The sequence below is a fragment of the Cervus canadensis genome, chromosome 15, assembly GCF_019320065.1.
Source record: "Cervus canadensis isolate Bull #8, Minnesota chromosome 15, ASM1932006v1, whole genome shotgun sequence".
In the NCBI taxonomy this organism is placed as follows: Eukaryota; Metazoa; Chordata; class Mammalia; order Artiodactyla; family Cervidae; genus Cervus; species Cervus canadensis.
Window position 1 is genome coordinate 74272305 of NC_057400.1, and position 13161 is coordinate 74285465.

The following is a 13161-nucleotide window of genomic DNA, read 5'->3' on the forward strand; positions in this document are numbered from 1 at the left end:
GTTCTGAGGCCTGGCCACTGACATCTGAATACACCGCAACCGAAGTCACTCCTGCCTGGAGTCTGGAGACCCAAATGAACAAGAGTCTGGATGAAGTCCCTCCCACATGCAAAGAAGACTTGGCTGGCAAACCCCCAAGGTTTCTAAGAACCCTGCAACCACATGAAAAACATTAGCAGGAAAATGTACCTACCTATTGTGATGGCTTTTTTCCCCTTCTGATTCTATTAATTTTCCACTGAATCTGTTAGTGGGGTGTGATTACAAAGCCCCATCACTTGTCCTCCAAGTCAAGGCTCTATTTGATCTCTTTAATAATGTGCAGGGGAAACTTCCTGGTGGTCCAGCAGTTAAGACTCCATGCTTGCAATGCAAGGGACACAGGTTCCATCCCTCACTGGAGAACTAAGATCCCACATGCTGTGTGAGAGTGAAAGTGTCAGTCACTCAGTCATCTAACTCTTTGAAACCCCATGGACTATAGCCCACCAGGCTCTTCTGCCCATGGAATTCTCTAGGCAAGAATACTGGAGTAGGTTGCCATTTCCATCTCCAGGGGATCTTCCTGACCCAGGGATGGAACCTGAGCTTCCTGCATTGCAAGTTATATAGAAAGTACAAGTATCAGTGGTCACAGCCTAAATGCCTACAGGGCCAGCAGTGTGGCAAAGCCAAAAAATAACAACAGCAAAAATAACACACAGGGTGAGTGGTCTGAGTACATTCCATCAGCCCAGAAGAGCACAACTCATGGAGAAGCCCTGGGGACCAGGATATGGGGCAAGGATGTTTGGCTGTAAAGGCCTCAGATTGGCTGAGTGGGGACAACCTGGGGAATGGGTGGGGTAGAAAGTTGAGTAAAGGCCATGGAAGAGCAAGAAGGTCAGGGAAAGGGCAAGAAACACATGTTCAAGTCAAACTGAACATTTCCGGGACTTAGTTAATGATTAACTCCATGGGCCTGATTCCCACCCCTAGGGCCTGCAGTGCTCCGCAGGGGAGTTGGAGGGGAGAGGGTGAGTGAGAGCCTGGGAGGCAGGAACTGGAGACTGGGAAGGGCTCTCAGCCCAGGCCCTGGGGCTGCTCATAAAAAAAAAGGAGGCTGGCGGACAGAAGAGCAGTTACCTCCAGTAACTTCATCACAGTGGGAAAGGCAGGGGTCTCCATCACGTCAGAGGAGTCCAGGTTCTCAAAGATCGCAGCTGCAGAGAGAAGCAATGACCCTGAGAGGCAAAGTGGCCTGAAGGGATGGGACAGAGGCCCCAGGGAGGCTGTCCCAGACGCATGCCTCAGAGACAACCATCCCTGGGTGAGGGGCACTGCATCTCCCAGGCCCCCTCTGAGAGTCGAGACCTCTCTGGGGACTATCAACATTTTGATTCTAACCACTGTTCATAGGGTATGTCCCCCTCTGCCCAGATTGAGATCCTGACTCAAAGGGGAGTTTGAAGCTGTTGGAGGGAGAAGTCTGGTGCTGGTGGGGCGGGTGGGGTCTATCAAGGGAGAGGATGACCCATTGGTCTCATTCCATCCGCTCTGCTGTCCTTAGAAACCTAGGTGTGTTCATTCATTCAGCAAAGGATGAAGCAGGGCCCAGCTCAGCAGGTCTCCTGACCCACCTACTGGTTCAATCCTTCCCCTTTGAGTCCCTCCCTTTAGGGCCGCTGAGCTGCAGGGAGGAAAGAAAGCTGTTTCTGTCATTTTTTTTTTTTCTTCTTTAGACTTAAAAATTGTAAACTAAAGCGTATGGATAAGAAATACATAAAACCCAAAGGTATGTTATAACGGGTAATTATTATGTCAGCATTGTGAAGCAACCACTTAAGCCAAACCCAGAGCTTCACAAACACCTGGGACCTTTCCTGCTCAGACCAGCTCCTCCACTGAAGGCAATATTCTCCTGACCACCACAGAAACCACTTCCTTGGTTTTTCCTTATCTTTTTACTACCTAGATCTTGATCCCTGTTACTGTTCAGTCGCTCAGTCAAGTCTGACTCTTTGTGACTCCATGGACTACAGCATGCCAGGCCTCCCTGTCCCTCACTGATTTAATCACTAAACTGCATTTAATCTTACCTGTTTACTTATGTGTTATCTAAATAACTGCATTCCTCTGTAGCATTTAATTAAAAAACATTTATTTATCTCTTTTTTGCTGTGCCGGGTCTTGGTTGCTGCACTGGCTTTTCCCTAATTGCAGAGAGTGGAGGCTACTCTCCAGCTGCAGTGTGTGGGCTTCTGCTGCTGCTCTTCCTGGGCTTTGGGCACAAGCTCTATAGTTGTAGCTTAGTTGCTCCACAGCATGTGGGATCTTCCCAGATCGGGGATTGAACGTGAGTCTCCTGCTTTGGCAGGCAGATTCTTTACCACTGAGCCCCCAGCGAAGCCCTGTAGCATTTAATTTTATGTGTTTAGATTTTGTGTGTGAGCTCTCTGCCTTCTTTTGCCTGGTTTCATTCCTCAACATCACATTTGATAGTATTCCATGTCCCGAAGCCCCCTGCTTATCAGCACCCACTTTTTGCCGGCACAAGTGCCCGGTTTGGTCACCCGGCTACAGCTTGCTGGAGTAGATTTCCTTATATGATCCGAGATAGTGGTTCATGTTTTCTACATGAATACCCAATCGCCCTGGAACAGTTTATTGAAAAATCTGTCTTTTTTTCCACTGCTGTGTGAGTTGGTGTCTTTCATTAGATCTAGAGCCAGTCATAATGCCTTCAAGTGTTGTTTAAGTCCCAACCCTCTCTTTTCCTTTAGAACTCTAATTAAACGTATTCTACATCTTCTCAATCTATCTTTGAAGTCTCAACTCTGTCTTTTATATTTTCCATCTTTTAAAAAATATTTACTTATTTATTATTTGGCTGCGTTGGGTCTTTGTTACGGCATTCGGGTCCTTTGGTTGTGGCATGTGAACTCTTAGTTGCAGCATGTGAGATCTAGTTCTCTGACCCAGGATCGAACCCGGACACCCTGGATTGGTAACAGGGAGTCTTAGCCACTGGACCACTAGGGAAGTTCCTGTTTTCTATCTTTTTTGTCTTTCCCCACTGCACACACACTTTCTCTTTCCCTTTAGAACTCTAATTAAATGTATACTATATCTTCTCACTGTATCTTCTAGGTCTCCTATTTTCTCTTTTATATTTTCCATCTTTTTGTCTTTCTGTGTTGCTGTTGCTTTCTTCCAGAGAGGATTGTCAGTAATTTCTGTCAGGCACTTGGGGCAGTAACAAAACAGGCCAGGGCACTTGAGTCTCCAGACCAACTGGACGCTTAGAAATGGCTGGCGGGTTCATGCACGGCTTTGCTTACTCAACGTTCATGCACGGCTTTGCTTACCCTTTGGGTTTCCAGCCAAAAGTTTGGGATGATTGATCAATGTCTTCACCTTTGGAGGGCCCTAAGCTTTGGCATCTTCTGCCCTAACTCCACAAGACCTCTAAAATTACAGCTAAAATTCCTAATGTACTTTTCCAACACATTGTGACTCTGATGGGCCCTTTGGATGAGAACCCACAGGGATTTCTTCCTCCTCTAGTCTCCATTCTTCCTCCTCAGGGGTGTACTTTGGATGGAAACAGCATTACCCATGAACTCCACATTGCCCAGGTGGAGAATAGTGGCCAGCAGCTTGCTGAGGTCCCAGTTTTCGGAGTCAGAGAACATGAGGATCTTCATGGCCGAGCGGACATGGGCATAGTCCTTGGCATCATTGCGCCCCTCACAGGAAGTACAGTTCCCCTGAAAGATTGAACACATCAGCTTTTGGGGGCCTTCTCCATTGTAGGGCCAGCAAGGCAGGGATGTATTAGGGACTCAGCCAAAGGCCCCTGGTAAGTGGCCCCTGGTCATTGGCTCTGGGTGGGTCCCATGGGACCACCTGGAGGACCAAGCTCATAAAATACACAAAGGTATTTCCAAAGGCAGAATTATGGTGATATAGACCCAGAATTCTATGGTAGCTTGATAGCTGTGCGGCCATAGCTAAGTTATTCAGTTTCTCTGAGCCTCTTATTTGTCAGCCATCCAGGGTAATGCCTGCCTCAGTCTCTTGGGGGAATACCATGGGTTAATTCCTTTAACAAACACTTTCTAAGGCTCACTGTGTGTACCTACTGGGGTACTTACTGGGAATTCATTAATGGAGAGAGCTGGCCCTGCTCTGCACGCTGTTGCATCCAGGAGAAGAGGCAGAAAGATTATGTCATAGGCTTTTGCAGACGCTGAGACAAAAGGGGGCTTAGCCAGCCCTCCTGGGAACTGGGGAAAGGCTTCCTGGAGGAGGCACCTGAGCTGGTTCCACAGGTTGAGCTTTATGGCAGCACAGGGAGAGAGGGTTTTGGCAGATAAGAGCTTGAGCTAGGCTGTGAGATGGGAGGCAAGAAGGTTGCAAAGAAGCTGGGCTCATGTGGAGGAGGAGAGGCTGGCAGACGGTGGGATCTGGAGGGACTTGGAAACCTTGCCAAAGAGCCACAAGGAACTTCCAAAAAGCGGTGATCAGGAATACGGTCTGTCAGGCACCCTGTATGGGAGATCTGTGGGGTGGATGATAGATTGGGGGTCAAGTCTGCGGAGAAGGGGCACCCAGTAGGAAAGTAGCACCCTGGTTTAGGCAAGAGATGATGAAGGCCTCAGGCAGAGACAGGGGACACAGGGGTTAGGCAGGAGAGAGTGTCAAGAGCTGGATCTCATTCATTCTCTTGTCAACAACACAAGCCCCACTTGTGAGACTGATTGTCTGGCAATGTTCCAGGCGTGGGGACACAACTGAGCAAGGCCTCTGCTCTCCTGGAGTTCAAGTTCTCCGGGCACCTAGGAGGACGGTGACCGGGATGAAATGAGGGGGAGCTACGGGGTGGCCAGGAGCCTTCTGTCCATTAGGACCAAAGGAAGGTGAGGCTTGTGTGGCAGGACTACAGGCTCTGTGGAAAACAAGGAAGCACATGGACAAGGGTAGGACTCTGATGGTCAAGAGTAATCCTCTGATGGTTGTAAAGTGGATGCCAAACACAGAAGGGTGGAGTGGAGGAGGGAAAAAGGGAGCCCCCTGTCCCCGCCCAGGGGCCTACCCAGAGTCTGGGCTTTTATGAGGCTGTAAACCAACGTTGAGCAAGAACTGGCCCTTCTTACTTCTTCCTCTTTGTAAGAGGCAGGGCAGGGAGAGGTGGGAAGGGGAGGAGGGGTGGGGCAGGAGGGGACAGGGGAGGAGGGCCAGGGAGGGGGCAGACAGCCTCACCATGGTGAGGTAGTGGTACTCCGAGGGAGTTCCCAGGCACAGCAGCTTCTTCTCCTCGGCGCTCATCCCCATGAGCAGGCAGTAGAAGATGTGGTAGTTCCGCTCCTCCTCGGCCTGGCAGGGAGGGAGTTCCAGGAGCTTGTAAGCAGCTTCCCTGAGGCTGTGGGTCCTCAGAACTGTCTCCCGGCCCCAGCCCTGTCCCAGTTTCCTTCCTCCCCAGCCAGCAGGGCTCTGGCATTGACCCAAGGGATGAGCATGCCTGGTCACTGTCCTCATCCAAGGCTAGAATGTCACTCCCTGGCACTTTCCTGTAGCCTGACTGCCCCCCGCAGTCCAGAGTCACAGGCAAAGCAAGGTGTCAGGATTCAGATCCAGGCTCTCTGACTCAGAATTCCCGACTCTACAGTCTAGGTAAAGCCTTCACTGGTGGCTCAGTGGCAAGGAATCTATCTGCTAATGCAAGAGATGTGGGAGACACAAGTTTAATCCTCCAGGAAGAGCCCCCGGAGAAGGAAATGGCAACCCACTCAGTATTCTTGCCGGGGAAATCCCATGGACAGAGGAGCCTAGTGGGGTCGTGAAAGAGTCAGACATGACTTAGCAACTGAGCAACAACGACGACGAAGACTTCCTATCACCTCGTGAACCCCAGGGACCTGACTTCCACAGGTTTACCTAGCTGGGTCTTCTGCATTTTTAAACATTATTTATGAGCACATCTCTGTTGTGAAATTCAGGCAGTTCCAAGTACAGAGTGTTAAAGGGGGAGTTTCTCTTCCCCCACCTTCCCACTCCTCCGACGACCTCCTCTTCTCCCTCAGAACCATTGGGTGTCCTTTCTACACATCACTAGTACATTTACTGAGAGTGCGTGCATGCATGCTCCATTCAGTCGTGTCCGCCTCTGCGATCCCACTTACACGCCAAAAAATTTTTTTTGACATGAACCGTTTTAAAAGTATTGAATTTGTTACGATATTGCTTCTGTTATACGTTTTCTGGCCCCAAGGCATGTGAGATCTCTGACCAGGGATCAAACCTGCATGCCACGTATTGGAAGATGAAGTCCCAACCTTTGGACCACAAGGGAAGTTCCCCCCGCCCCCCCACCACCGCAAAATTTTTAATCTTATCATGGACAGGACTTGTCTCTGATCTGCTTTAGAAGTCTCCTGTTCATTCTGGGATGTCTCTATGAGGACCAAATTCTGTGAATTCACCAACCACTATGTGAAGAACTATAAACTTCTGGAGAGAGCACTTTGGAGTCTGAGAGATTCTACCTTCTACTAGTTCTGGGACCTAGATAAGTTACCCTGGACTCGGTTTCCTCATCTATACAATGGGGACAAAGAGACCTGTTTCTCTTGGTTGTTGTGAAGATCTAATGAGATAACACAGGGGAAACACCTGGCAGCAGGTAGGGGTCACTAAAGGTGAGCTTCCTCCTTCAGCTCGCCACAGTGTCCAGGTGTCTGCCTGGTCTCATACACATCTCCAGCCCCTTCAGTGGCATGTCCCCATTCTGAAACTTCATGTGTGTGTGTGCATGCATGCTTATGCACACTCACACGTGTTAGGGGTTATACCATTACCTGAGTGGAGTATCCTACCCCCAACAAAGCTGTGTTAACTCTGCTGATATGGCTGTCATACTTTGGGGTCTTTGTCAGCTACAACTGTCTACTTGATCTGTGGGGCATGGAGCAAAATGAAAACATGGAGAATCTCTCTAAAAGTTATTAAGAATTTCGAGATGGTGACAACAGAGCATTAAACCAAATGTGGGCCCTTGTGAGTACGAGGCCCCATGTGACAATACAAACCATATGCCACCTCATTTCCTGGCCAGGTGGTCTTTTGGACAGTGTCATCTAGGTCCTTCTGACAGGGTCCCCAATACATCTGAAGATATACCCACCTCCAGTTGAGGACTTACCTGGCCTCAGAATTAACTCTAATAGAGGTGAGGAGTAGTAAACACCAAATAATGAAGACAATTATATAGATGGAAAATTCAAAACAAAAAACCCTATCATTTCCTTGAATATTGGGGAAGAACCATCATTATCTAATTTTAGGGGTCCCTGGCCCATCTCAGGCCAGGGCTCAATGGCAGTGAGATAAGGCCTGTGGGGGTCCCAGGAGGAGGGAGAGAGGTATGAGAGTGATGGAAGGGAACTCTCTTGGAAGCCTCTCCAGTCCCCGGATTCCCATCCTAGGGCAAGGGGAGGTTCCCCAGGACCAGGGTAGTAGGCAGAGGCCTTACCTGCCGGCAGACCCGGGATTTCTCCAGGAGAAACTGCTCGATGCGTGCCCCCTCGATCACCCCACTGGAGTTGAAGTAGATGTCAATGTACTTCCCGAAGCGGCTTGAGTTGTCATTTCGGATTGTCTTGGCATTTCCAAAGGCTAAGGGCCAGAGGATGATGCCCACGATGGGAGCAGAGAATAGAAATTTTATTTTTAGTGAGACCTTCTGGGAAGGTTTCTCAGAGGAGGTAGCTAAGTCCAGAACTGAAGGATGGGTAGGCTTACACCAGACAGTGGTGGCGGCCAAGGGTTTGCTAAGAGGAAGTCAAAGTGCAGCTAAAGGTTAGGAGGTCAGATAGCATGAAGTGTGCTTTCAGGAAGGGAAATTTGGCTGGACCATAGGATACAGGAGAAAAGCAGAGGAAGATGGATGGAACCATTCCCAGGTGGGGCCAAGCAGCAAAGTAGCTTCCTTGAACAGGAAGCTAAGAAGTTCGGAATTAGTCCCACGGGCAATGAGGGAAGCAGGAACCCTCCTGAGGGAGTTTGGGTGCATTTGAGAAAGATTGCTCAGGCTGTGGGGCAGAGACTAGGCTAGAGAGGGCAGGCTTGCAAGGAGAGTGACAAGAGCTGGCATAAGCCAGGGTGTGGATAAGGAAGTTAGACCAGATGGCATTTGGGTTGCAATATGATCTGAAGTGCATTCCATAGAGCTGTTTGATGATGTGACTGCATAAAGAAAGATCTTTTTGTGCACACATCCTCACTTGTACAGGTAAATGAAAAAAATAGAGGGTCTGGCTACTTTTATTAGCATAATACATTTGGGATCCTTCTGTGTATCAATAATCCATTCCCAGAATTTCCCAAATTGATTTTATTTTGGATTCTTTTTTAAAGGAATGCTTAAGATCCTGTGTGTGGAAAACACACCTGTGAAAGCTAATAAGGCCATCAATCTTTCTTTTCTGTGCTTCATGGGAACTGCGACACTACCATCCACCCCATCCTTGTCTTTTGTGTCCTGGGGAATCCTGAGAAGTTGCTGAAAGTTTATGGCTTACCCTGTCCTTCTTCCCCACAAGCACTACCTGGCAGGAAGGTACCAGCCTGCAGAGCCTGGGAAGGAGGCTGGTATGGTGGGTGACTGCTTACCTTCCAGGATGGGGTTGGCTTCCAGGACCTGCTGCTCAATCCACGAATGCTGGCCACTGATGGTGGCCAGGAACTGCAGAATGAGCTTGGTGGCCTCTGTTTTCCCTGCCCCAGACTCGCCACTGCGAAGAGGCATACAGGTATGTCAGTCAGTGAAACAACTATTTTTCAACATCTCTTGACTCTCCTGCAAACCCACCAGAGGTCCACTTTCTGGACCAGTCTGAACAAAGATGCTCTCTCACTGTGCAGAAATCGCACTGCGTTCACCCTGACATCCCCTGCTAACTTTGTGCTAATTATTGGTGTGTTCATCTTTCCTCCTCTGCTCCACTGCACAGTCCTGCTGACATCTGGTTCATCTCAGGGTCACTGGCTCAGTATTTAGTCTCCGTAGATGAATGAACGAGACTGGGTGATGCCATGCCCTGATATAACATTGTCTCTGTGAGCAGCAAGGTCGTGCTGGACAGAAGGGAAATAGCATCAGTCCTTTGGGAAAGCAATCTGTCATAGTTGCAAACCCCTTCAGAATTATCCTGCCTTTAGTCTAAAGGAAGAATCTTAAAATCAGAAAAAGCTGTCTCCCCAAGTGCTTCCTGCTCTTTAAAGCATAATTTTTTTGTCACTGCAATTGTGGAACATTGGAAGTAACATAAATGTGGGAAATTATGGTCCATATAGTCAGAGAATATTGTGCAGCTGCTTAATCCAGGTCTGAACAGAGCAGTAACATGAGCAATGCTTACTAGTTAAGTGAAGTGCCAAATGTAGGTACTATTAAGTAAAATTTATCCAAGAGAGTGGAGGAAAACTTTTCTTCCAGAAATGTCTAGCAATTTTTTTCTGAGAATATTTGTTTTTCTGAAAATTTTGAAGATTTTCATGGTGAATATATATTAATTTAATAATAGTGAAACATGAAAAACAGTTTTAAAAATGACTTATGTCAGTGGACTAGCCAAGATGGTGATGTATAAAGACCCAGAGCTCACCTCCTCCCATGAGCACATCAAAGTTACAAATATTTACAGAGAAATTATTGATGACAAAAACTGAAAGACTAACAGAAAAGAAATGTTTAAATAATACATAAAGAAAGAACCATAGCACGGAACTGTACTCAACATTCTATGATAACCTATATGAGAAAAGAATTGGAGAAAGAATGGAGAATTACTTCACTGTATACCTGAAGCTAACACAACATTGTAAGTCAACTGTACTCCAAGAAAGTTAAAAAACCAAAAACAACAACAACAAAAAAGCAAACAAAAGATGTTTACTTCATTGTCTCAGGACTAAACGTTACGTGGCATTATGTTTAAAGGATAAAATATATTTAACTCACAGTTAAAATATATCAACTTAAACAAAGAAAAACAACAGCAAAAAAGAAGGAGCCACAAGGAGACAGTCGGAGGAGGCGCAGAGATGCAGTGTAGTCGAGACACATACCCCTGGTAGGTGACCCACAAATGGGAGAAGAAGTGTAACCACACAGGTTCTCCCCAAGGAGTGAGGAAGCTTTGAGGGTCAGTGGGGCCTACCTTCAGGACAACCAGAGGGCTGTGGGAAATGGAGACTCCACTTGTAAATGGTCCACATAAAATCTCACATGCTCCAGGACCCAGGGCAGAAGCAGTGATTTGAAAGGAGCCTGGGTCAGACCTGCCTGCTGGTCCTAGTGAGCATCCTGGAGACAGGAGGCAACTGCGTCTTGCCCTGGGACACAGACACTGCGGGCAGCCTTCTTGTGGAGCTTGTTGACCACATGGACACTGGTGCTCCAAAGTGCCAGGGTGGAATCCTCCCTCTAGCTTATTCAGCCTGGATTCAGCCCTGCCCACCAGCCTGTTGGTACCAGTGTTGGAACACCACATGCCAAGCAATGAGCAGGGCCAGGACACAGCTCCACCCATAGCAGGCCTGCTGCCTTAAGACCCCCAGAGCACACCGTTGGACAGGACCTGGCCCTGTCCACTAGAGGACCCAGCACACAGCCTCACCCTCCAGTGAGCTGGCACTACCCTCAGAACCCCCTGGACTCCAGTTGAAGAAGGAATTCATAGGGCCTGGACTCCATCTTAGGCCTGTCTGTGCTGATCGTGCTCGGCCACCTCTCCAGTGGACTCTGAACTCTCTGCTTAGTGCCTGTGGGAACGATAATGGAAGGATAAGACCCCCTCCAGACAGGGGAATCTTGAAGATCACATCCAGGTTACTCACCACCTAAGAGAAAACAGACACTAATCACCCCTGCCTCCAGATACTATCTATCAGAATGTAGGCACAGGCTTATCGGTTATTAACTATTTGGAATGCAACTGCGGGCTTATTGATTATTGACTGTTTGGACATGTACACATGGGGTAGGTGGTGGGTTTGGACACATACACATGGGGTAGGTGGTGGGTTTGGACACGTACACATGGGGTATAAAAGATTTTCACAAATGCTGGACGGGGTCCTTGGCTAAGAGGAAACTCTGCCTTGGGCCGGCCAGTGTAATAAACTGCACTCCACTATCTGCATTGTCCTTCTGAGTGAGTCTGTTTCCCGGAAAGCGTGGCTGTAACACAGTCCCCATCCACAATCAGGCCAACACCAACCTTGAAAACCCCTGGGTCCTGCCTACCAGCAGGTTGACACCAGCTCTGAGATAGCTTGGAAATCCAGTTCTACCCACTGTGAACCGGCACTAGCGCCAGGACACCCCAAGGCACAGCCCTACTCGTCAACAGGACAAAGCTAGATTTGGGACATGCCAGACCCTGCAGCTAGCCACGTCAGGAGCTGGCCCCGCCCATCAGTGGGCCAACACTGGATCTGGGATTCCCAGGCCGGCAACTACCCATTCGAGAACTCTGCCCTGCTCACCATTAGCCCCAGGATCCCTCAGGGGCCTGCAGCCTTGTGACAAGGCCTCGCCAGCTGTCAGAAGCCTTCATATGAGGCAGGGCCTGGCAACAAACTGGACCAGGGGCCAGTCACACCTACTAGACCACCTTTGGTAGTCAGCCCACCACAGTGGATGACCCAAGTCACTCACATAGGGGGCGCCACCAGAGCATAGAGCTCTGGTGATCAGAGTGTGCTATCTCCTATAGAAGGCCACTTCTCCAAAGTCAGGAATTGTAACCAACCTAACAGATACATAGAAGTAAAAACATCAAATGAGACAAAAGGAGGCAGCAGAGGAATGTGTTCCAAACAGAAGAACAAGAAAAAATTCCAGAAGAGTGAAGTAAAGTGGAGACAAATAATCTGCCTGAGACAGAGCTCAAGGTAACGACTGTAAAGATACTCAAAGAACTCAGAAAAAATGCATGAACACAGTAAGAAGTTTAATAGAGAGTTAGAGTGTATAAAGAAGACCAAACAGATCTGAGGAATACAATAACCAAATTAAAAAAATACAAGAGAGGGAAACAGCAGTAGATCAGATGATATATAGAAATGGACCAGCAAGCTGAAACTGCAGTGAAATTCACTGATGCTCAACAGAAAAAAAGAATGAAAAGAAATGAGGACAGGTTAAGAGACTCCTGGAACAACATCAAGAATACTAATGTTCACTTTATAGGGGTCCCAGAAGGAGAAGAGGGAGAGAAAGTGGGCAGAGAACATATTTGAAGGCATAATAGCTAAAAATTTTCCCAACCTCAGAAAGGAAACTGACATCCAAGTACAGAAACACAGAGAGTCCCAATCAAGATCAACCAATGAGGACCCAACCAAGACAAATTGTAGTTAAAGTGGCAAGAATTAAAGACAAGGAGAAAATATTAAAAGCAGCAAGAGAAAAACAGTGACGTACGAGGGAACTCTTAAAAGGCTATCAGCTGACTTTTCAGCAGAAAGTCTGCAGGCCAGAAGGGAGTTGCACAATATATTTAAGGTAGTAGAAGGGAAAACATACAACACAAAATACTCTATCTAGCATTTATCATGTAAACTACAACATGATAAGTGTAATTAGCACATCACATACGAAAGTTGTTAAGAGAGAAAATCCTGAATTCTTATCACGAGGAAAAACATTTTTTTTTTTTTGTTTCTTTAATTTTGTATCTGTAAGAGATGATGGATGCTCACTAAACTTCTTGTAATAATCATTCCATGATGTATGTCAATTCATTATGCTATACACCTTAAACTTAACTTATAATTAACTGTATTTCAATTATATCTCAATAAAACTGGAAGAAAAAAAGCATTAATATATGCCATAAAATAGTAATCAGAAAAAATAGCCAAAACACTATGCTCACACAGAGTTTGGGAAAAAAACAAATAACCAAAAAATAGACAAAATATTACTACAAAATATAGCAAGGAAAAAAGCATTAATAGAAAAAATAGGGCATTACATAATAAAAGAAACCATTCCCTGAATATCAATATCACAAATTTGTATGCACCTAATAACACAGCCTGCAAATACACAAAGCCAACTTTGTGGAAACTAAAAGGAGGTTTTTGAAACTTTTTTTTATCAGAAATCTA

At 47.0% G+C, this 13161-nt stretch overlaps 1 protein-coding gene across 2 annotated transcripts in view; it reads right to left on the minus strand.

The window, feature by feature from the left end:
• Positions 1 to 13161, minus strand: part of MYO7B (myosin VIIB) — a 117051-nt gene that overhangs the window by 59513 nt on the left and 44377 nt on the right. For both annotated transcript variants that reach the window (XM_043487445.1, XM_043487444.1), the window contains 5 exons: positions 8653 to 8774; positions 7514 to 7656; positions 5245 to 5358; positions 3596 to 3749; positions 1126 to 1202 (listed from right to left, as the gene is read on the minus strand). In XM_043487445.1, the coding sequence (XP_043343380.1) occupies positions 1126 to 1202; positions 3596 to 3749; positions 5245 to 5358; positions 7514 to 7656; positions 8653 to 8774 (610 nt within the window). The remainder of the gene's footprint in view (positions 1 to 1125; positions 1203 to 3595; positions 3750 to 5244; positions 5359 to 7513; positions 7657 to 8652; positions 8775 to 13161) is intronic.